The sequence below is a fragment of the Salvelinus fontinalis genome, chromosome 31 (genome assembly GCF_029448725.1).
Source record: "Salvelinus fontinalis isolate EN_2023a chromosome 31, ASM2944872v1, whole genome shotgun sequence".
NCBI classification, from domain to species: Eukaryota; Metazoa; Chordata; class Actinopteri; order Salmoniformes; family Salmonidae; genus Salvelinus; species Salvelinus fontinalis.
This window is the reverse complement of record NC_074695.1, coordinates 41828383-41853348: the sequence shown is the minus strand read 5'-3', so window position 1 is coordinate 41853348 and position 24966 is coordinate 41828383. Positions and strand designations below refer to the sequence as shown.

General features: G+C 43.5%; 1 protein-coding gene across 3 annotated transcripts; it reads left to right on the top strand.

The window, feature by feature from the left end:
* On the top strand, window positions 1-24938 carry LOC129830275 (immunoglobulin superfamily member 21-like). Of its 3 annotated transcripts, none has more exons than XM_055892730.1 (10): window positions 1-358; window positions 6179-6291; window positions 6762-6883; window positions 7069-7187; window positions 7559-7674; window positions 18528-19068; window positions 23507-23607; window positions 23981-24173; window positions 24261-24299; window positions 24403-24938. In XM_055892730.1, exons 1-10 carry the CDS (start codon window positions 304-306, stop codon window positions 24477-24479), a joined length of 1476 nt encoding a protein of 491 aa, XP_055748705.1. In that variant the 5' UTR covers window positions 1-303; the 3' UTR covers window positions 24480-24938. The 3 variants fall into 3 exon arrangements, with proteins under 3 accessions (XP_055748705.1, XP_055748706.1, XP_055748703.1); XM_055892731.1 differs by having other exon boundaries at window positions 2-297; window positions 24400-24938; XM_055892728.1 differs by having other exon boundaries at window positions 2-358; window positions 24400-24938.
* The last annotated feature ends 28 nt before the right edge of the window (window positions 24939-24966 follow it).

The window sequence follows — 24966 nt, the reverse complement described above, 5'->3', positions numbered from 1 at the left end:
CGCGCCTATCTGTTCTTGTGTGCGCGCTCTTACGCGTGTGGCGTGTGTTGAGAGAGTTCATTCAAATCTGTTCCTTTTTTTAATCCTCTGACTATTCAGGAGTTAATAACGGGAAGAGGACATATTTTTCTCACTGCTCGCTTGACAGAAACAGAAAAGTAGGTCTGCGTTCCGGTGCAGAATGAAGCGTTCCGAAAGGGCACCCGACCCCGTGCCGCAGACACGGTGGATGACACATTATCGGTGATTTTTCGCCTAAAAGTAGATGGAATGTAAACTTGACCTCACACACTAACGGTGAAGATGAGTTGTGCTTTTTCTCAATGTCTCATTGTATATATTTTGGATTTAGCAGTTGGTAAGTCTGTTTTTTATACTATAAGGAGCATTTTGTTCTTATTAGCTAAAACGTTTTTATTTTATTTCTAAAGCTCAATGCAGTAGACTATTTCACCTAAATATATATACACACATACAGTACATATATAGATACACATACTTATATATACTTTGAACAAAAATATATAACGCAACATGTAAAGTGTTGGTTCCATGTTTCATGAACTGAAATAAAAAATCCCAGAAATGTTCCATACACAGAAAAAGCTTATTTCTCTCAAATGTTGTGCACACATTTGTTTACATCCCTGTTAGTGAGCATTTCTCCTTTGCCAAGATAATCCATCCACCTGACAGTAGTGGCATATCAAGAAGCTGATTAAACAGCAAGATCATTACAATTGTGCTGGCGACAATAAAAGGCCACTTTAAAATGTGCAGTTCTGTCACACAACACAATGCCACAGATGTCTCAAGTTGAGGGAGCGTGGTGACTGCAGGAATGTCCATCAGAGCTGTTGCCGGAGAATGTAATGTTCATTTTCTGTATCATAAGCTGCCTCTAACGTTATTTTAGAGAATTTGGCATTACATCCAACCAGCCTTACAACCGCAGACCACATGTAACCACGCCAGCTCAGGACCTCCACATCCGGTTTCCTATCTGAAGGGGTGGGGGGGGGCAGGGGGGGGGGGGGGTTCTGAGGAGTATTTCTTTCTGTAATAAAGCCCTTCTGTTGTCAATGTTTTTTGTTGTTGATTGGCTGGGCCTGGCTCCCCAGTGGTTGGGCCTATGCCCTCCAAAACCCACCCATGGCTGCACCCCTGCCCAGTCATGTGAAATCTTTGAAATTGTTGCATGTTGCGTTTATATTTTTGTTCAGTATATATATATATATATATATATATATATATATACATGCAGACAGACACATACTTATGTGATAGGCTAAAGCTATCAACCCTGCAGAATTAACTTTCCAATGATTATAGGGTGTAGATGTTCTTTGATTACATGTTTGAAACTCATTACACAGTAGCCTAGATTGACTATAAACAGTGTCAAGTCATTGACAGCCATCCAAAAGGATTAGTTGAAGATCTTTGTCCTTGAGGAGATTTGCTTCAGTGTCTGTACATTGAGTGCTCATATTAATACATGTTTGATGTAAACAAAAGTTGCCTGCTGCCAGTGAGGCTATGATGTCACAGTCCTAGTTACTCAATCCAGATTTTTGATTGATTATCTGAGGGATAAAGGCTGTTTGTTTGGCTGACCCATTTTACAGGTAATCTGTCCTCTAAAATGATTAAATTCCACTGCCCCAAGGCTCTAGGCCCTAACACAATGCCAGCAACAAAAACACTGAGGATATGTATTATTTCAAGCATCTGTGTGTGTGTGTGTGTGTGTGTGCGTGCGTGCGTGCGTGCGTCTGGGTCTTTAGTCTTGCTTGCCAGACGAATGGCACTCCACCTCCAGCGGCTCGTGAGATCAACTTGGTCTGTGAGTGGGAGAGAGAAAGAGAGAGATAGTCATCTCCTTGCTGCCTTTCTGTCTTTCTGTCTGTGCTTTATTCACCCCCCCCCCCCCCCCCCCCCTTCCCATTTGCAGTAGCTGAGTCAATGCTTGTAGGGATCAACCACATTATGCCTTGAGTGAGCCCATTTTCTGAAGAATCAAGACTCACAACGCCAGGCTCTAATTCTCTGATCACCATATAATCTAATACCACCATGATTTGGATTGTAGATTCTTAGTGGGAATGGCCGCTTTAAGAAATGTCGACGGACATCATAAAAACACCTGAGTTAAAAAATATTTGCCTTCACCTACAGGACTCACGCTTACAGAGTTGAGTGTCAGCTCTCTTTGCTCCAAGGAGCTGCTGTTTATTTTTTATGTTTTTAATGTGAGTATGTAGCACAAGACCCTCCAGCCCTCTCCTCCCATCCATGTAGTATCTGGAGCAGGACGCATAGCGATGTGCCGAATGGCTGGGTCTGTAGATGAAAAGCTGGGGGATTAGCGGGAAAAAACATGGTGAAAAATAATCCACCATGATGTCAGGGTGTAGAGGCCAAGGTGGGAGGGAGGGGCTGGAATGCTACACTGGCATTATTATATAACACCGTGGCTACGTTTACACAGGCAGCACAAATTCTGATCTTTTTTTCACTAATTATTCTTTTGACCAACCAGAACAGCTCTGAAAAATATCTGATGTGAAAGGACCAATTAGTGGGATGAAAAAAAATCTGAATTGGGCTCCCTGTATAAGAGCAGCCTATTTGGTCTTTTGACCAATCACATCAGATCTTTTCACATCAGATCTTTTTTCAGAGATTATCTGATTGATCAAAAGACCAATTAGTGAAAAAAGTTTCAGAATTGTGCTGCCTGTCTAAACGCAGCCTACAACACTCACAATATTTACTTAAGTTAAAGCTAGTTGAGATTCTTTCTGCCACAGAATGCGCTTATGAAAGTGCAAATGAAAACATATCATTCATTACAGTGTATAAATTCTCAGAGAACGAGGTCGCTACTAGGTTTCTGTGGCCTCAGATGCCTGTGCAGGGTAGAGATAGAGATTAGTGCTTCTAAGCACTATATCCTCTCTTGACTTGTTTAGGAGACAGGTTGGCTTTTAATTCATCATTCTGACCTTTTTACCCCGACAGAGCCACAGCACTTAGCACACACTAAGACCACACCAATGGGAGAAAAAGAGTACCATTGTCACGTTCTGACCATAGTTCTTATGTGTTTTGCTAGTTTTAGTGTTGATCAGGACGTGAGGTGGGTGGGCATTCTATGTTGTGTGTCTTGTTTGTCCGTTTCTATGTTTGGCCTAATATGGTTCTCAATCAGAGGCAGATGTTTTGTGTTGTCCCTGATTGAGAATCATATATAGGTGACTTGTTTTGTGTTGGGGATTGTGGGTGGTTGTTTCCTGTCTTTGTGTTTTCTCTGCACCAGATAGGGCTGTATCGGTTTGCCACATTTTGTTATTTTGTATTTGTAAGTGTTCACTGTTTATCGTTTAATTAAACATGTTGAGCACTGGCTACGCTGCGTGTTGGTCCGATCCCTGTTACACCCTCTCTTCTCGTGAAGAGAGGGAAGGCTGCCGTTACAGAACCACCCACCAATTTCGGACCAAGCAGCGTAGCAACGGGCAGCAGCGGCAGCAGCAGCAGCAGCGGGACCAGGAGAAATGGACTTGGGAGGACGTGTTGGACGGAAAGGGTTGCTACACATGGGAGGAGATCCTGGCTGGTAAGGATCGTCTTCCATGGGAACAGGTGGAGGCAGCTAGGAGAGCGAAAGCAGCTGAGAAGGGGAACCGGTGTTATGAGGGAACACGGCTGGCCAGGAAGCCCGAGAAGAAACCCCAAAAATGTCTTGGGGGGGTGCTAAAGGCCGGGCTAGAGTGGGCATCGAGCCAGGTGCCATGAAGCCGGCTCAACACATCTGCTCTCCAGTGCGTCTCCTCGGGCGGGTGTACATGGCACATGGTTCGCCAGCACAGCCCAGTGCGGGCTATTCCACCTCGCCGCACTGGCCTGGCTACGGGGAGCATTAAACCAGGTAAGGTTGGGCAGGCTCGGTGCTTAAGAGCTCCTGTACGCCTTCACGGTCCGGTAAATCCGGCGCCACCTTCCCGCCCCAGCCCAGTACCACCAGTGCCTACACCACGCACCAGGCTTCCTGTGCGTCTCCAGAACTCTGTTCCTCCTCCACGCACTCTCCCTATGGTGCGTGTCTCCAGCCCAGTACCTCCAGTTCCAGCACCACGCACCAAGCCTCCTGTGCGTCTCCAGAGCCCTGTACACACTGTTCCTTCTCCCCGCACTCGCCCTGAGGTGCGTGCCCTCAGCCCGGTACCACCAGTGCCAGTACCACGCACCAGGCCTATAGTGCGCCTCGAGAGTCCAGTGTGCCCTGTTCCTGCTCCCCGCACTCGCTCTGAGGTGCGTGTCTCCAGTCCGGTACCACCAGTTCCGGCACCACGCACCAGGCCTACTGTGCGCCTCAGCAGGTCAGAGTCGGCCGTCTGCCCAACGCCGCCTGCACTGCCCGCCTGCCCAGCGCCGTCTGAGCTGCCTGCCTGCCCAGCGCCGTCTGAGCCGCCTGCCTGCCCAGCGCCATCTGAGCCGCCTGCCTGCCCAGCGCCATCTGAGCCGCCCGTCTGTCCCGAGCCGTCAGAGCCGCACGTCTGTCCCGAGCCGTCAGAGCCGCCCGTCTGTCCCGAGCCGTCAGAGCCGCCCGTCTGTCCCGAGCCGTCAGAGCCGCCCGTCTGTCCCGAGCCGTCAGAGCCGCCAGAGCCGCCCGCCAGTCAGGAGCCGCCCGCCAGTCAGGAGCCGCCAGAGCCGCCCGCCAGTCAGGAGCCGCCAGAGCCGCCCGCCAGTCATGAGCCGCCCGCCAGTCATGAGCCGCTCGCCAGTCATGAGCCGCTCGCCAGTCATGAGCCGCTCGCCAGTCATGAGCCGCTCGCCGGTCATGAGCCGCTCGCCGGTCATGAGCCGCCCTCCGGTCATGAACCGCCCCTCAGTCATGAGCCGCCCCTCAGTCCGGAGCCGCCCCTCAGTCCGGAGCCGCCCCTCAGTCCGGAGCCGCCCCTCAGTCCGGAGCCGCCCCTCAGTCCGGAGCCGCCATTCAGTCCGGAGCTGCCCTTCAGTCCAGAGCTGCCTCTCTGTCCGGAGCTGCCCTTCAGTCCGGAGCTGCCCCTCTGTCCCGAGCTACCTCTCTGTCCTGAGCTACCTCTCTGTCCTGAGCTACCTCTCTGTCCTGAGCTACCTCTCTGTCCTGAGCTGTCTCCTCAATCTAGTGGGGAACTTGGTGAAGATGCCTAGGCCAAGGTCGGGGGCGAGGGTCGCCACTCAAAGGACGCTAAGGAGGGGGACAATGGTGGAGTGGTGGCCTCGTCCTGCGCCGGAGCCGCCACCGCGGACAGATGCCCACCCAGACCCAGATCTTCTCGTGAAGAGAGGGAAGGCTGCCGTTACAACCATCAACATGTACTAGTGGTGCCACTGGTTTTAACATGCATCCTTTGTCCTGCTCTTGTCCACATTCTGATTGTGCCAACATTTTTAGACAGGTGTAGATGATTAAGAGACGCATTATGATCTGATTGTGATCACCACCTCCGGAGGTGGTCAGGCACGCATTGTGTCTGGATATCTTACAAGTGTAGACAGATCTGGACAGTGAAACCATTTAAATCATCATTATCCCGCCCTATAAAATCCTTGACTGGTGTTACCATTGACAATATGTCTTCAAATAAATTAGATTTTGAAAGAAAAGCTGTGAAATTATTTGCATACAGGGAGGGACCATGAAATGTGGTCACAATGCGGACACAGTGGACGGATAAGATAAACATTTTAATACCATGTGAAGACACATTTCTGAAAATGTGTGTAAAATCAGCACTAATTAATCATTAAAGTAAAGGGGGAAAAAGTGTGTACATTATATTGCTATCCCAACCTGTAATTGCCTGCATGAGACAAAATAGATGATGCTTTGGCTACATAACCTTGATAATGCACTATTAATAATCCATTACAGCTAGCTGATAAGGTTTGATTCCCAACGCTACAGAGAGAGGGAGGTATAATCATTTGAGAAGTATAGCAACAATCTTTGATTTTGCCATTAGGAATCATAACGTTGTTCTATTCTATGTCTAATGAATGCCTATAGCATGTTTTGCGCTGGTTTATGCTATGGGTTTCATAGAAGGGAGTGGACAATACATTGTGGGGAGAAATACGTTTGGAAATCTGTGTAACAGATATTTTACTTGTTGTCTTTGAACCACAGGCTATTTAACGGTCACTCTTGAGTCCCTCCCTCCCGTTGTCATTGGAGACACGGTGACACTCAAGTGCAATTTCAGGACAGATGGCAACCTGCGAGAGATTGTGTGGTTTCGGGTGAGTAGGGTTGCCTTGGTGTCCCTGAATGGACCGTATGGTTGTTTGCAACAGCACATATTTTGTGTTTACTTCCATGAGATGTTTTTGACTAGACCGACATTGTTATCTACTGTTTTCCTTTGACACTTCAATTCAAACGCATCAAAGCTTTGTTCAGAAGAGACAGAGCTTTAGATACAGTACATAACAAGCCATCTGACTTCTGAAGAGCTACTAGGTTTCATAAGATTTCTTAAATTATTATTATAATAAGCTCCTTGTGAAAATTCAATTCAAATTCCCATTAACTCCCCACTGTGAAATTCACATCTAGTAACAACTAACTAAACTGATTAAAGAAGAGGCTTCATATCTCTCTAGGCTTCATGAATTGGAAAATAATAACTGTGTGCATTGATAGTTTTGTATAGAAAGCTTGTTTATTATTGACATGCCCAGGGTGTGTGATGTATTCTTTAACTTTCTAGGTGACAGAGGGTGGCAGTGCCAAGCAGAAGATCTTCACCTACGATGCCATGTACAACAGCAACTTCTCCCATATGGAGGACTTCCGCAGACGAGAAGACCTGGTCTACCAATCAACTGTCCGGTAAGCTTGACCAGTAGTCTGCAGCCTCAAGAAAAAGAGCATTGGTCAGTGTTTTCACTTGCATGTGTAGGCTTATCTTGCCTTTTTTATTTGATCTTATAAAGGTTTTGAGTGTATGGAAAAGTGCTGTAAAACTCCTATCTTGTACTTGTGTTATCTTCCTGGGTTTGCTGTTGTGTTGCCAGGCTCCCTGAGGTGCAGATGGAAGATGATGGACCATATGAGTGCCATGTGGGGATCTACGACAAGGCCTCTAGAGACAGGGTGGTCTTAGCCTCAGGCACCATTGTGCTCACTGTCATGGGTACAATTCAAGAGAATTCATGTTATATAGATATGATCATGTGGTATTGGATAGGATTTTGTGGATGGAAGGTTTTGTAGCCTTTGTCCTGCATCCACGATTCTTTTGTGTTTTAGCCATTTTCATTACCACCACTATCAGCATTTTTATCACCTGCCTCCCTCTACTGTTGAGATGTAGGAAATGCACAGAAGACTACTTTCTGTCATCAAGTACAGACATGAAAAACATGTTTTAGTTTAGTTTTTTTTTTTTTAAAGTTGCCCTTCGGGAAATACTGGGAGGGTGGTAACTGAAAATACTAGACAAACTTTGCCTATATGTGGATGGTTTTGTCGTTTTAGTCCTAGGCTCCTTCTTTTCCTCCATAGTGCCTCCTAAATCCATCTCTGTAGTGGCAGCAGACTGCCCGGCCCCCTTCAATCGCTACGAGGCCCAGAACTTCACTCTAATCTGCATCGTCATGGGAGGAAAACCAGCCCCTATGGTGAGCTTGCCCACATGCTAGCTGAGGAACGCTCAACTCCGTTCTCTTCTTATATCGAGACGGAGTTGAGTTTTTTTGGCACCGCGATTTGCTAGCAACAACATTGAGCCACCATCAGTCAATTCTTGTAAAAATGTAAATTCTGAGAACAGTTACCTGTACCTATTGTAATTTTATTTTTATTTTATTTTACCGTTATTTTACCAGGTAAGTTGACTGAGAACACGTTCTCATTTGCAGCAACGACCTGGGGAATAGTTACAGGGGAGAGGAGGGGGATGAATGAGCCAATTGTAAACTGGGGATTATTAGGTGACCATGATGGTTTGAGGGCCAGATTGGGAATTTAGCCAGGACATCGGGGTTAACACCCCTACTCTTACGATAAGTGCCATGGGATCTTTTAATGACCTCAGAGAGTCAGGACACCCGTTTAACGTCCCATCCGAAAGACGGCACCCTATACAGGACAGTGTCCCCAATCACTGCCCTGGGGCATTGGGATATTTTTTAGACCAGAGGAAAGAGTGCCTCCTACTGGCCCTCCAACACCACTTCCAGCAGCATCTGGTCTCCCATCCAGGGACTGACCAGGACCAACCCTGCTTAGCTTCAGAAGCAAGCCAGCAGTGGTATGCAGGGTGGTAATGAAACAGCAGGGAGCAGGTCTCGAACCCTCAAACTTTTAGCCCGACGTCCAGCACGCTATCGACTGTGCCACAAACGCTGTCGAATGTGCCACAAAAGCATGCTCAAGTGGCATATAAACCCAGGGTCGTTACACTATGTTTGTCCTTTACAACTGGGGGGGCGCTCAAGATGGTGGCATAGGAGGTAGTAAAATGTCTAGCTGAGGAACAATTTTTGGGTTTTCTCACAAAGTTTATAAATGTAGGCTGCAGTTGCAAAACTAAATAAATATATATAGCCATACAGTGTAGCTATTTCGAATAAGTTTCATTAATCAAATCATATAAATATTTTGATGATTTCCAACGAACAAGTTAGCTACGATAGTTATCGAAAAGTTTCAGCTAGCAGCATGGAGTCAGGACATAACTAAACTGTTGCTGAGATAATGGATGCTGCGACTTTCAAGGAGAAAAAGGCATTGCTGAAACTCATTCATATGGTTGTAGTGTAGAAAAGGGGGGTGAATGTGATTCATACCCGAATACCACAAAGCAACTTCCAAAGAGCCAGAGAAGGGAACCATCAATGAGCCAGCTACAGGACAACATTGTCTGCATCCTCACGGCTAACATCAAATAGAGCGCAGATGACATCATGGACTTTGTGAAAAAGAACACTGTCATCATCGTTAACCTGAAGAAAGTGATTGATTACCATGCTGAGGAAGTAAATACTCTGAAGCAGCAGTACGCAACACTGAAAACTCACGTTGCAAAACAGGAGAAGAAATTCACAGAAATAGAGTCAAAGGTTAACGAGACTGACCGGTACAGTCAGAGATGGAATCTTCAAATTTATGGAATCGCAAAAAGAGAACATCAAAGCAAAAGTGAAGGACATTTGCAGGTCAACAGTTCCGGAGGCCGAGCGGAAGGCTGTTGCAGCTTTGCAACCTGCGTTTTCAGTGTTGTGCACTGTTGCTTCAGAGTATTTACTTCCCCAGATGGCGCCGGAGAAGAAGGCAGACGTTTTACGTGCCCCCAGCCAATTGTGCTTTTTTGTTCGTTTATTTGCGTTGTTTGTAACATATTTCTTTACTTATTTTGTACATAATGTTGCCGCTACCGTCTCTTATGACCGAAAATAACTTCTAGACATCAGGACTGCGATTACTCACCAAGGACCTTTTTTTCCTTTCATGACTCTGACGAGCCCGACGCAAAGGATATACTGCTTCCTCGGGAACAGGCCCTGATCCCTGTGATCTGCGTGAAGAGAAGGTGGAGAAAGAGAGGTCAAAGGTTGGGCTGCCTTCTGAGAATTCGTAGGCGATCGAATAAACCCCCACTTCCCTCCATTATGCTAGCAAACGTGCAATCTTTGGAGAATAAAATTGACGAGTTACTCAGAAGATTAAACTACCAACGGGACATTAACCTCTACAGAGTACCTAACCCGGATCCGGGAGCACCCCCCCCCCCCCCCCACACACTGATTAGCATCGCTAGCATAGCGTCACAATTAAATAGTAGCATCTAAATATCATTAAATCACAAGTCCAAGACACCCAATGAAAGACACAGATCTTGTGAATAAAACCACCATTTCAGATTTTTTAAATGTTTTACAGGGAAGACACAATATGTAAATCTATTAGCTAAACACGTTAGCAAAAGACACCATTTTCTTACTCCAACAGTTTCTTACTCCATCAGGTGCTATCACCAATTCGGCTAAACTAAGATATTGATAGCCACTAACCAACAAACAAATTCATAAGATGACAGTCTGATAACATATTTATGGTATAGCATAGTTTTTTTTTTTTAAATGTGCATTTTTCAGGTATAAATCACAGTTCTACATTGCAGCTGCAATCTGATATAGTGCTGATGCAGCTAGAACAATTACAGAGACCAACGTTATATAACTAATTACTTGTCTTAAAACATTTCAGAAAAAATACACAGCGTACAGACATTGAAAGCCCAACATCTGGTGAATCCAAACAATATTTCAGATTTTTTAAATGTTTTATAGCGAAAACAAAATGTAGCGCTAAATTAGCATAACCAGGCCAGCCAGAACCAGCTGGACGCGCCCGACCAGTTCACATGCACGACAGATATATGAAATAACATCGTAAATTGGTTCTTACTATTGCTGATCTTTCCTCAGAATGTTGATCAAGGTGTCCTTAGTCCTGATGAGTCGTTCAATCCATTCACAATGGCAACTTCCCCTCTTCATTTAGCCTGGGTACTGGTCGACTGGCACGGTCCCTGTCCAAAGTTAAAAAACTCAAAGAACGGAACACGGCAAAACTCCCGAAAAAATTCTAATAATCTGATTAAACTATATTGAAAAAACATACATTACGGTGATATGGTCACATGTATCAAACAAACTTCGAGACGGAGATAGTTTTCATCCGTAACGTCAGCATAACAAAAGACAATGGCAGCTCTAAAACGCGCGTTTCAGAAACCGGAAGTTGTCGGTCACGCTAAAGAAATAGGTCTTATTTCACGTCAGTACAAGATAAACAAAAAATTTCTCCTCTGACAACTTCCTGACACCCAGAGGAAGAAGAATGAAGTGTGTTTCGGGTCATAGGTGGCATGACCATATATAGGCAGAGCGTTGAAGCGAGCATACACATCTTGCAATCTTCTTCTGGCTCAGGGAAAGTGCTGTGAAATGACCTGTGTTTCACTCAGAGACAAAATTGGAACGGTTTTAGAAACCATAGCTTGTTTTCTATCCAATGGTATATGGTTATATGCATATAGTAACAGCAATAATTGAATAAGAGGCAGTTTAATCTGTAGAGGCAATTATGCTAATGCGAAACAGCACCCCCTGTATTCTCAAGAAGTTAAAAACGAATAACATCTTATGCTTCACGGAGTCGTGGCTGAACGACAACAATATCAACATACAGCTGGATGGTTATACAATGTACCGGCAGGATAGAACAGCGGCGTCTGGTAAGACAAGGGGCGGCGGTCTATGTACTTTTGTAAACAACAGCTGGTGCACGATATCTAAGGAGGTCTAGAGCTATTGCTCGCCTGGGGTAGAGTAGCTCATGATAAGCTGTAGACCACACTACCTACCAAGCGAGTTTTCACCTGTATTCTTTGTAGCTGTTTAAATACCACCACAGTCAGAGGCTGGCACTAAGACAGTGTTGAATGAGCTGTATTCCGCCATAAGCAAACAAGAAAACACTCACCCAGATGTGGCGCTCCTAGTAGCCGGGGACTTTATTGCAGGGAAACTTAAATCTGTTTTACCAAATTTCTCTCAACATGTTAAATGTGCAACCAGAGGAAAAATAACTCTGGCCCACCTATACTCCACACACAGAGACGCATACAAAGCTCTCCCTCGCCCTCCATTTGGCAAATCTGACCATAATTCTATCCTCCTGATTCCTGCTTACAAGCAAAAATTAAAGCAGGAAGCACCAGTGACTAGATCAATAAAAAGTGGTCATTTGAAGCAGATGCTGAGCTACAGGACTGTTTTTCTAGCACAGACTAGAATATGTTCCGAGATTCCTCCGATGGCATTGAGGAGTACGCCACATATGTCATTGGCTTCATCAACAAGTGCATCGATGACGTTGTCCGCACAGTGACTGTACGTACATACCCCAACCAGAAGCCATTGATTACAGGCAGCATCCGCACTGAGCTAAAGGCTAGAGCTGCCGCTTTCAAGGAGCGGGACTCTAACTCGGAAGTTTATAAGAAATCCCGCTATGCCCTCCAACGAACCATCAAACAGGCAAAGCGTCAATACAGGATTAAGATCAAGTCATACTACACCGGCTCTGACGCTCGTCGGATGTGGCAGAGTTTGCAAACCATTACCGCCTACAAAGGGAAGCACAGCCGAGAACTGCCCAGCGACACGAGCCTACCAGGCGAGCTAAACTACTTTTATGCTCACTTCAAGACAAATAACACTGAAACATGAATGAGAGCACCAGCTGTTCCAGAAGACTGTGTATCACGCTCTCCGCAGCCGATGTGAGTAAGACCTTTAACCTCTCTAGGGTATGTGGGATTGATTTCTTTCATTCGTGTTATGTTTCAAGAAAAAGGGGAGTTACCGGCTTCCGTAAAGCACAGTGTAATTACTTTGACTCCCAAAACTAATAAGGATTAGCCTGTTGAATAATGATGGAAAGTTATTTGCCAATGTATTTGCTAAGAGGTTGAAACAAGGCTTACATCATATAATTGATGAAGAACAATATGGTTTTATGCATGGCTGACACATTAGTAGTAACCTCAGTTTGATCTTGGATATGATTGATTATAAGGACCTCATCCTTGATAGTTTTCGCATCTTTGTTGATTTTTATAAAGCTTTTGACACTGTAGCATATGAGTTTATGTTCAAAGCAATCTGTTTTATTGGGTTTGGTTTAGTGATTTTTTTTTTTAAGCAGTCCAAACTTTACACAGTAGTTGTACTAGATCTGTGAAATTAGCTCACTGGACATCCCAAAGATTTGATATTGGGCGTGGCATTAGGCAGGGCTGGCCAATTAGTCCATTTGTATTTTTATTGGTTACTCAAATTATGGCTCTTCATATCAAGAAAGGGAGTTTTCAATGTATTTCAGCAGAAATTTAAACTATGTCAACTGGCTGATATCACCATATTTTTGAGAGACCAGAATGAGTTTTCTAAAGCAGTTTCCTGTATTGAAGAGTTGTTATTGGTTTCAGGTTTGAAAATGTATATCAATAAATCAGTCTTATTTCCACTAAAGGACTGTGTTTTACGGGAAGTATATGGTATCCCAGTTAAAGATAAGGTAACTTATCTTGTAATTGTTATATGCAAGGATGAAAAACAAAGGAGTAATTTAAACTTTAACCCAATTATTGAGAAAACCAAGAAGAAATTGAAACTCTGGTTACTGAGAGATATTTCATAATATGGTCAGGTTTTATTGTCCAAAGCTGACAGGTTATCCAGGTCGGTTTATGTCTCTCTATCACTTGACTTACCCACTAAAATTGTAGAGGACTTAGATAAGATTCTTTATCATCTTATTTTCAGGAACAAGCCTCACCATCTACGGAAAGATATTCTCAGTAATACCCAAGAACAAGGAGGACTTGAGGTTTTTGATTTCAATATTCTAACTACAGTTGAAGTCGGAAGTTTACATACACTTAGGTTGGAGTCATAGTTTTGGCAAGTCGGTTAGGACATATACTGTGTGCATGACACAAGTCAGTTTTCCAACAATTGTTTACAGACAGATTATTTCACTTATAATTCACTGTATCACAATTCCAGTGGGTCAGACGTTTACATACACTAAGTTGACTGTGCCTTTAAACAGCTTGGAAAATTCCAGAAAATTATGTCATGGCTTTAGAAACTTCTGATTGGCTAATTGACATAATTTGAGTCAATTGGAGGTGTACCTGTGGATGTATTTCAAGGCCTACCTTCAAACTCAGTGTCTCTTTGCTTGACATCATGGGAAAATCAAAAGAAATCAGCCAAGACATCAGAAAAAAATTGTAGACCTCCATAAGTCTGGTTCATCCTTGGGAGCAATTTCCAAACGCTTGAAGATACCACGTTCATCTGTACAAACCATAGTACGCAAGTATAAACACCATGGGACCACACAGCCATCATACCTCTCAAGAAGGAGAAGCGTTCTGTCTCCTAGAGATGAATGTAGTTTGGTGCGAAAAGTGCAAATCAATCCCAGAACAACAGCAAAGGACCTTGTGAAGATGTTGGCGGAAACAGGTACAAAAGTATCTATATCCACAGTAAAATTAGTCCTATATTGACATAACCTGAAAGGCCACTCAGCAAGGAAGAAGCCACTGCTCCAAAACCGCCATAAAAAAAACAGACTACGGTTTGCAACTGCACATGGGGACAAAGATCGTACTTTTTGGAGAAATGTTCTCTAGTCTGATGAAACCATAATGACCATCATTATGTTTGGAGGAAAAAGGGGGAGGCTTGCAAGCCGAAGAACACCATCCCAACCGTGAGGCACGGGGGTGGCAGCATCATGTTGTGGGGGTGCTTTGCTGCAGGAGGGACTGGTGCACTTCACAAAATAGATGGCATCATGAGGTAGGAAAAGTATGTGGATATATTGAAGCAACATCTCAAGACATCAGTCAGGAAGTTAAAGCTTGGTTGCAAATCAGCCTGACTAACCGGTGTCTGTATGTGGCCTCACTACTTTTATAGCCTTGCTATTGTATATAGCCTGTCTTTTATTGTTGTTTTATTTCTTTACTTACCTATTGTTCACCTAATACTTTTTTTTGCACTATTGGTTAGAGCCTGTAAGTACGCATTTCACTGTAAGGTCTACATATACCTGTTGTATTCAGCGCACGTGACAAATAAACTTTGATTTGATTTGAAATGGGCCTTCCAAATGGACAATGACCCCAAGCATACTTCCAAAGTTGTGGCAAAATGGCTTAAGGACAACAAAGTCAAGGTATTGGAGTGGCCATCACAAATCCTGACTTCAATCCTGTAGAAAATTTGTGGGCAGAACTGAAAAAGTGTGTGCGAGCAAGGAGGTCTACAAACCTGACTCAGTTACACCAGCTCTGTCAGGAGGAATGGGCCAAAATTCACCCAACTTATTGTGGGAAGCTTGTGGAAGGCTACCCAAAACGTTTTACCCAAGTTAAACAATTTAAAGGCAATGCTACCAAATACTAATTGAGTGTATGTACACTTCTGACCCACTGGGAATGTGATGAAAGAAATAAAAGCTGAAATAAATAATTCTGAAAAACTGAGTTTAAAAATGTATTTGGCTAAGTAAGGTGTATGTAAACTTCTGACTTCAACTGTAGCACTTTCAAAATAAATAGAATTTTGAAGTACACTGCTCAAAAAAATAAAGGGAACACTAAAATAACACATCCTAGATCTGAATGAATGAACTATTCTTATTAAATACTTTTTTCTTTACATAGTTGAATGTGCTGACAACAAAGTCACACAAAAATTATCAATGGAAATCAAATTTATCAACCCATGGAGGTCTGGATTTGGAGTCACACTCAAAATTAAAGTGGAAAACCACACTACAGGCTGATCCAACTTTGATGTAATGTCCTTAAAACAAGTCAAAATGAGGCTCAGTAGTGTGTATGGCCTCCACGTGCCTGTATGACTTCCCTACAGCGCCTGGGCATGCTCCTGATGAGGTGGCGGATGGTCTCCTGAGGGATCTCCTCCCAGACCTGGACTAAAGCATCCGGCAACTCCTGGACAGTCTGTGGTGCAACGTGGCGTTGGTGGATGGAGCAAGACATGATGTCCCAGATGTGCTCAATTGGATTCAGGTCTGGGGAACGGGCGGGCCAGTCCATAGCATCAATGCCTTCCTCTTGCAGGAACTGCTGACACACTCCAGCCACATGAGGTCTAGCATTTTCTTGCATTAGGAGGAACCCAGGGCCAACCGCACATGCATATGGTCTCACAAGGGGTCTGAGGATCTCATCTCGGTACCTAATGGCAGTCAGGCTACCTCTGGCGAGCACATGGAGGGCTGTGTGGCCCCCCAAAGAAATGCCACCCCACACCATGACTGACCCACCGCCAGACCGGTCATGCTGGAGGATGTTGCAGGCAGCAGAACGTTCTCCACGGCGTCTCCAGACTCTGTCACGTCTGTCACGTGTGCTCATGTGCTCAGTGTGAACCTGCTTTCATCTGTGAAGAGCACAGTGCGCCAGTGGCGAATTTGCCAATCTTGGTGTTCTCTGGAAAATGCCAAACGTCCTGCACGGTGTTGGGCTGTAAGCACAACCCCCACCTGTGGACGTCGGGCCCTCATACCACCCTCATGGAGTCTGTTTCTGACCGTTTGAGCAGACACATGAACATTTGTGGCCTGCTGGAGGTCATTTTGCAGGGCTCTGGCAGTGCTCCTCCTGATCCTCCTTGCACAAAGGCGGAGGTAGCGGTCCTGCTGCTGGGTTGTTGCCCTCCTACGGCCTCCTCCACGTCTCCTGATGTACTGGCCTGTCTCCTGGTAGCGCCTCCATGCTCTGGACACTACTCTGACAGACACAGCAAACCTTCTTGCCACAGCTCGCATTGATGTGCCATCCTGGGTGAGCTGCACTACCTAAGCCACTTGTGTGGGTTGTAGACTCCGTCTCATGCTACCACTAGAGTGAAAGCACCGCCAGCATTCAAAAGTGACCAAAACATCAGCCAGGAAGCATAGGAACTGACAAGTGGTCTGTGGTCACCACCTGCAGAACCACTCCTTTATTGGGGGTGTCTTGCTAATTGCCTATAATTTCCACATTTTGTCTATTCCATTTGCACAACAGCATGTGAAATTTATTGTCAATCAGTGTTGCTTCCTAAGTGGTCAATTTGATTTCACAGAAGTGTGGTTGACTTGGAGTTACATTGTGTTGTTTAAGTGTTCCCTTCATTTTTTTGAGCAGTGTATATTAAGAACCAGAACACTATTTGGAATGTCTTCCCTAAGTAGTTATTTGACTCTGTTGCTGGTTTAGCTTCGGTGTAATGTTGATGTTGATGTTTTGATGTTGATAAACCCCCTGTAGAATTGGCCGAATTCCATAATCAGGCACTTTTAGCTTTTTTTTGTACCCAGACAGATACTTTCTATGAAACAATCAAAGATATTTGAAAATTGTATGTCTCTTTTTTTTGTAACTGGTTTGGGAATAAAATAATTTTGGTTGGCTAGTTACTGAATGAGGATGATATCTCTCATATGGGGAATATCTTCCTAAATTTATAATTCCAATAACCCCGAAAAAAATATGCAATTGTTTCTGATGCAATTCCAAAATTATTTGTTATAATTTTTGTATTCCTCTATGGTTGATGTAAGTAGATTTAAATGAAAATAATATATTAATTAGCTAAATTAATACCCTCAAAGTAAATGTTGTAATAAACAGATTAGGAATATTGTCTGTGATACTACATTTCCCTCAGCAAGATTTTTTTTATCTATGGTGATATACAATGGGGGGAAAGCATAGGAAATTCCTAACAAATATTGTATCATTAACAAGGTAAAGGAAGTTTCATCTAAAATGGTACATATCATTTATCCTGTGAAACATGTTTTAGAAAGATGCAAACTGAATATTGACTATTATTGTGATTTCTGTGGAATGGAGAAGGATATCATTTTTTATTTGTTCTTTACCTGTATTTATAGTAGATTTTTTTTAGGATTGACATAAAGAACTGTGTTACAAAGAAAACATGATAGGTTGTACAATTTAATGGTTTTGATGTAATGATTTATTTGAGAAATTCTGACGTTGATAAAGATGTAGTATATTTCATTCAACTGCTAATAATATTAGGTACATTTAATATTCACACATGCAAATGGTCTAATTCAAAATGTTAGTTTTTTTACTTTATAAATTAATTTAAATAATATGGCACTACTTAACTAAAATGGAAAACAAAAAGGCAATTTAAACTTGTATTATTTATGAATACCATTTCTTTGTTTAGGATTCCTGCCCATGGAAAAAGTTTATGTATGCTTGTGGCATTGTAAAAAGTTAGTATGTATGCTTGTTTGCATGTGACTATTTCTCTTTTGTTTGTTGATATTTGTTTGTTAATATAAATAAGTAAAAATGCCCTCATTGCACGTACTACGTAAACTGAGATTGGGTCCGTGCTATCCGGGCTCCTTGGGACATCCTAACCTTACCTTAACCGTAACCATAACCTTACCTAACCCTAACCTAAACTCTTACCGTAACCACTTAAAATGTCAACTTCAATGGGGTAGGGACTTCCCAAGGATACTGGATAGCACAGGTCTAATTGAATCTCAGTTTAAGTAGTACGAGCAATGAGGAAAAAGTTGATGGTTGTATTTGCTAAATGTTTTTATTAAAAGTATGAATTTCAGGACCCCGCGAAAGGATCGCAGTTTTAAAGGATGAACATAGGTACAGGTTAAGTGTTTTCAGAATCTACATTTTTACAAGAATCGACTGATGGCCTCGATATAAAAGAAGAGTTGAGAGTTCCTCGGCTACCCACATGCAAACTACTCAAAAGTACTCCTACTAGAATATATTTTGAAGTAAGAACACTCACTGCACTGTTGAAATGATTAGTGTTGGTTGTTACGGGCTCTTACGATGTCGTTCCCCTCTCAGGTGTACTTCAAGCGTGACAGCGAGCTGATCGAGGTGTTCCCCTCTATTATGGAGGGTGGTGGGGGCCAGTCCCAGGGAAGGGGCATTGCAGGTCTACGGGGCTCTAGGCCCCTGATCAGCAGAGATCTGGATGACACCAAGCTGAAGAAGTCCCTCTCCCTGCTGGACCAGGACCAGGGGAAGCCCCCCCGTCTGGACCATGACACCCCTGGGACCAGAGGGACAGGGAAGACAGGAGGGGCCGGGGAGGAACCAGGGGCCCTGGGTGAGCCTGGCGGTGTGGAGGGGTCTGAGCCCAGCCCCACCACCACAGAGGTGATCCCAGAGACGGTGGTAAGCCGGGAGTTCCCCCGCTGGGTGCAGAGCACAGACCCGCTCTACTACTTCCAGCACAGGCGGCAGGTCTCCAGCGATGGCACCATGGAGGTCAGAGCCATGCTCACCTGGAGCCTCAACCCCCAACTAGACAACGACGCCCTGTTCAGCTGCGAGGTCAAGCATCCAGCTCTGTCCATGCCCATGCAGGCTGAGGTCACTCTGTGTGGGTACCAGACCAGAGCATGCCCTTCCACCTTCTACCTTCCTCAGATACCAGGCTCCCCAACTGGTTTGACCATGAAAATCAGCTGGATACCATACTAATGTCTCATTGAAAACAGAAAGAATATGTACAGTCGTGGCCAAAAGTTTTGAGAATGACACAAATATAAATTTTCACAAAGTTTGCTGCTTCAGTGTCTTTAGATATTTTTTGTCAGATGTTACTATGGAATACTGAAGTATAATTACAAGCATTTCATAAGTGTCAAAGGCTTTTATTAACAATTACATGAAGTTGATGCAAAGAGTCAATATTTGCAGTGTTGACCCTTCTTTTTCAAGACCTCTGCAATCCGCCCTGGCATGCTGTCAATTAACTTCTGGGCCACATCCTGACTGATGGCAGTCCATTCTTGCATAATCAATGCTTGGAGTTTGTCAGAATGTGTGGGTTTTTGTTTGTCCTCCCGCCTCTTGAGGATTGACCACAAGTTCTCAATGGGATTAAGGTCTGGGGAGTTTCCTGGCCATTGACCCAAAATATCGATGTTTTGTTCCCTGAGCCACTTAATTATCACTTTTGCCTTATGGCAAGGTGCTCCATCATTCTGGAAAAGGCATTGTTCGTCACCAAACTGTTCCTGGATGGTTGGGAGAAGTTGCTCTCGGAGGATGTGTTGGTACCATTCTTTATTCATGACTGTGTTCTTAGGCAAAATTGTGAGTGAGCTGAGAAGCAACCCCACACATGAATGGTCTCAGGATGCTTTACTGTTGGCATGACACAGGACTGATGGTAGCGCTCACCTTGTCTTCTCCGGACAAGCTTTTTTCCGGATGCACCAAACAATCGGAAAGGGGATTCATCTGAGAAAATGACTTTACCCCAGTCCTCAGCAGTCCAATCCCTGTACCTTTTGCAGAATATCAGTCTGTCCCTGATGTTTTTCCTGGAGAGAAGTGGCTTCTTTGCTGCCCTTCTTGACACCAGGCCATCCTCCAAAAGTCTTCGCTCATTGTGCGTGCAGATGCACTCACACTTGCCTGCTGCCATTCCTGAGCAAGCTCTGTACTGGTGGTGCCCCGATCCCGCAGCTGAATCAACTTTAGGAGACGGTCCTGGCACTTGCTGGACTTTCTTGGGTGCCCTGAAGCCTTATTCACAACAATTGAACCGTTCTCCTTGAAGTTCTTGATGATCTGATAAATAGTTGATTTAGGTGCAATCTTACTGGCAGCAATATCCTTGCCTGTGAAGCCATTTCTGTGCAAAGCAATGATGACGGCACGTGTTTCCTTGCAGGTAACCATGGTTGACAGAGGAAGAACAATGATTCCAAGTACCACCCTCCTTTTGAAGCTTCCAGTCTGTTATTCGAACTCAATCAGCATGACAGAGTGATCTCCAGCCTTGTCCTCATCAACACTCACACCTGTGTTAACGAGAGAATCCCTGACATGATGTCAGCTGGTCCTTTTGTGGCAGGGCTGAAATGCAGTGGAAATGTTTTTTGGGGATTCAGTTCATTTGCATGGCAAAGAGGGACTTTGCAATTAATTGCAATTCATCTGATCACTCTTCATAACATTCTGGAGTATATGCAAATTGCCATCATACAAACTGCGGAGCAGACTTTGTGAAAATTAATATTTGTGTCATTCTCAAAACTTTTGGCCACGACTGTAGACTGACCTTGCACAGAGTTGCATTATTTTACAGAGAACGCATAGAGCCCAGAGTTGATTATCCCTTTTATACCATGGCTATAATTTAATACATTTGCCGCTAGATAGAAATGTGTTCAACATCCACTGAAGTAGCTAGCATTACAAGTATACTAGACAGCTGCCAGTAGTTGCCGTGGTAACCAAGCAAACAGACTTGCGAGTTTAACCAATCAAACCATCAGTCCTAGCTTGCCATTATGAAAATCTAATTCAACAATACCAATGTTTTCAATACGACTTTTGCTTTCAAAAGCAGCTCGAACATAGAACATATTAGAATGAACTATAGCCATTGAATTATACCGTGCAAACATACTGTGCGTAATAGGGAAATAATGCACACTCTAGAATGCCCTTCAAACCAATCAGAAATAAATATTCAACAACGCCATGGTATAATTAAGCAATAAGGCCCGAGGGTCTGTATCCAGGCACTCCGCGTTGCGTCGCGATTAAGAACAGCCCTTAGCAGTGGTACATTGGCTATATAGCACAAACCCCCGCCTTATTGCTATTATAAACTTCAGGTTTAACTTCAGAATCTTTTCAACTATGGTCATATGTTTTAGGTCCGGTCTCCAAATCTGTTTGCACTTACTGCAACAGTCTGGTTAATGCCGTATTTCAAGTTAAACAAGTACCTTTAGAGTAGTGTGATTGTGAGGGACACAGTTCTCTACTATTTTTCTCCGCTGCTGGTATGTACAGTATGTCTGTTTGAGGGTGCTTGTGTGTTCTGTTATTGTGTTTGGAACAGTAAAAGTATTTTTTTAATCATGCCCGTAGCATACCACGGCTTTCAGCCAATCAGTATTCTGTGCTCAAACCACTCGGTTTATATTCCAAAATAATATATTTCCAAAATAATTGTTAAAGTCCAAATTCACTATAGGATTACATTTTTTCCTGAATTAATGGGAAATGTCCATGGTGTCTGAAAACTGAATTTAGAGAATGTGGCATCTGAAAACAGAATTTAGGGAATATGGCTCCCGAGTGGCGCAATTCGATTCCAGGCTATATCACAACGGTGGTGATTGGGAGTCCCATAGGGCGGTGCACAATTGGCCCAGCGCCGTTCGGGTTAGGGTTTGGCCAGGGTAGGCCGTCATTGTAAATAAGAATTTGTTCTTAACTGATTTGCCTAGATAAATAAAGGTTAAATGAATACATTTTATATATATATATATATATATATATATATATATATATATATATATATATATATATATACACACACACAACCATACTTAGAGATAATGCATTCAGTAATGGCAGAAAACAATCACTTCCCAGCCCAAAGCATCAGCTAACTACAGGAGTATACGGTACTCATATGCTTTAGCTCAGGATCCAGCAGCAGCCAGCGACTATTTAGAGGCAGTGACTCACGTAATGAGGATGATCCTTAATGGAGTATTTGTTCAGAGCATCCATTAGTTCTCCTTAGAAACGCATTAGAAATCTCACGGCAGATCAGCTATTTTTTACACCGTTACATATGTAATCACATAAGCACACACACACACACCTACACACACTATGTTCTGTATGCAGTACAGCCACGGGCATCAGTTTATGATGAATACATGGCAAACCTCATATCAGTAAGTATGAGTGGATTACTAGATATAGTGGAGATTTTTCATAATCAAAAATAGCTATTCAAAAATAGCTGAAAGCTTATACAGAGAATATATACTGAACAAAAATATGAAGGCAACATGTAAAGTGTCACATGTTTCATAAGCTGAAATAAAATATCCTCGAAATTTTCCATATGCACTTAAAGCTTATTTCTCTCAAATTTTGTGCACAAATTTGTCTACATCCCTGTTAGTGAGCATTTCTCCTTGGCCAAGATAATTCATCCACCTGAAAGGTGTGGCATATAAAGAAGCTGATTAAACAGCATGATCATTACACAGGTGCACCTTGTGCTGGGGATATTGAAAGGCCACTCTAAAATGTGCAGTTTTGTCACACAACCTAATGCCACAGAGGTCTCACGTTTTGAGGGTGCTCGCAATTGGCATGCTGTCTTCAAGAATGTCCACCAGAGCTGTTGTCAGAGAATTGAATGTTAATTTCTCCACCATAAGCCACCTCCAACGTCATTTTAGAGAATTTGGCAGTACGTCCAACCAGCCTCACAACCACAGACCACGTGTAACCACGCCAGCCCAGGACCTCCACATCCGGCTTCTTCACCTGCGGAATTGTCTGAGACCAACCACCCCGACAGCTGATTAAACTGAGGAGTATTTCTGTCTGTAATAAAGCCCTTTTGTGTGCAAAAAGTCATTTTGATTTGCTGGGCCTGTCTCCCAAGTAGGTGGGCCTATGCCCTCCCAGGCCCACCCATGGCTGTGCCCTTGCCCAGTCATGAAATCCATAGATTAGGGCCTAATTTATTTATTTCCTTATATGAACTGTAACTCATTGAAATTGTTGCATCTTGCATTTATATTTCTGTTCAGTATAGATGACTTGCTGCATTTATTTCTTTGTAAATAGTTTATGTGACAAATAAGGAAAAAATAATAGAAGTGATTTGTTACTGACTGCAGTGACTGTAAGTCGCTCCGGATAAGAGTGTCTGCTAAATGACCAAAATGTAAATGTGACAATTTTGTTAAAATATTAAAGATTAGATTAGATCAGATAAAAAAATATGTAACATTGATTGTTTATATTTTATTTCCCTTTAGCTGCTCCCAGGGGCCCCAAACTCTCCATGTCGCCTGGTAAGGCTAAAGTAGGAGACACTGTCCGCATTACAGTTCAGGGCCTCCAGATCTCTTCCACGGGGGTGAGTAGATGAGAAGTGCTATTTGCACCAATAAGTGCATTAAACTGTAGTAGGAAAGACAACCACATATCACAATCATTGGAAGTGAACCTTCTTCAAAAATATAACACTTCACCAACAGGTGGCGATCTATGACTATAGAATACAGCTAACTGGTAGATACATTTGGATGAAAGTCATTCAGTGTGTTTGATTGGATCAGTTTGAGTAAGATGAGCTGGCAAGGCACATAATCGATCATCTTGATCACAGAGTAATTATTTGGGATGCAAGGTGATTTGTGTATCAGTGATTATGTGCAGTCCGGCTGGAATGTATTCAATCTCATACACACATTATTTACAAAGGATGCTTTTCCCCATGCACTCTTCAGAATATGGTGTTCCCCGAGCCACTGTTCACCTGGACCAGGGTGGGAGGTAATTTGCTGGACGGGAGAGAGGACCATAATGGGAGGGAGCTGGTGCTTGAGAGAGTACCAGCCGAGCTCAACGGCTCCATGTTCCGATGCACTGCCCAGAACCCTCTGGGATCCACTGACACACACACGCGGCTCATCGTGTTTGGTGTGTGTGTTCTCTATGTCAAGGGTTCTCTATGTCAAGTTACCCCCTCTCCTCATCCATATGACTTTATTTTCTCTGTTTTTACAGAAAACCCCAGACTTAAGAAGGGAAGACAGCATTTTGTTGGTATGCATAGAGAGAATGGACAAAAGGAAACTCAATTCTTTGCAAGGTCAACGTAAGTCATTCTACTAAAGACAAACTAATGCTTATTTATTTCTATTAGCAGATGCAGCCTATTGCAATGAGGCACTGGAGCTGACCACCATGCTGTTAATGTTAGCCGTGACATGGGAGATGACGTGAACAGCAAAATGGACCCCTGCCCTTCTCCAGTCTCACTAGTCTCTCGAGTCTCCTCTGTCACTCACTTCCCCATCTGCAGTTGCAGCTACTGGAGCTGAAGCACTGTTCCCTTTTCATAAAAGCAGCTTAGGAAAATAAAAACATTGTCAGAAAGAAGATGAGAACTACATACATTCTAACTTTCTAAGCTTTTATGTTGTCATTCTGCCTGCCTAACTGCTTCTTCCCTTTTGTTTTTTTCAACATCCTATGACCAACTATCACAGTGGTTATGTTTTATGGTAGATTCCAACCTGTGTTAGAGGTCATTTTAACCAAGTTTATGTGGGCTGGCCCGCATTAGATGCTTTTCCCCCGGCTTCCTGTTATTTGAAGGTCAGAACACAAACAATATAACATGTTTTTGACATATCTTGGGCAGCAAGTTCTTGGATAAAATAAATGTTTGGTTGGAAGAAATGTCCTTGAAATGTATTTTTGTTCAGAG

Excerpts from the sequence above, each read along its gene's own strand:
- LOC129830275 (XM_055892728.1), top strand. The coding sequence starts at position 304 with ATGAGTTGTGCTTTTTCTCAATGTCTCATTGTATATATTTTGGATTTA. Across the intron at positions 359-6,178 it reads TATTTTGGATTTAGCAGTTG|GCTATTTAACGGTCACTCTT; the intron begins GTAAGTCTGTTT and ends TTTGAACCACAG. Across the intron at positions 6,884-7,068 it reads GTCTACCAATCAACTGTCCG|GCTCCCTGAGGTGCAGATGG; the intron begins GTAAGCTTGACC and ends TTGTGTTGCCAG.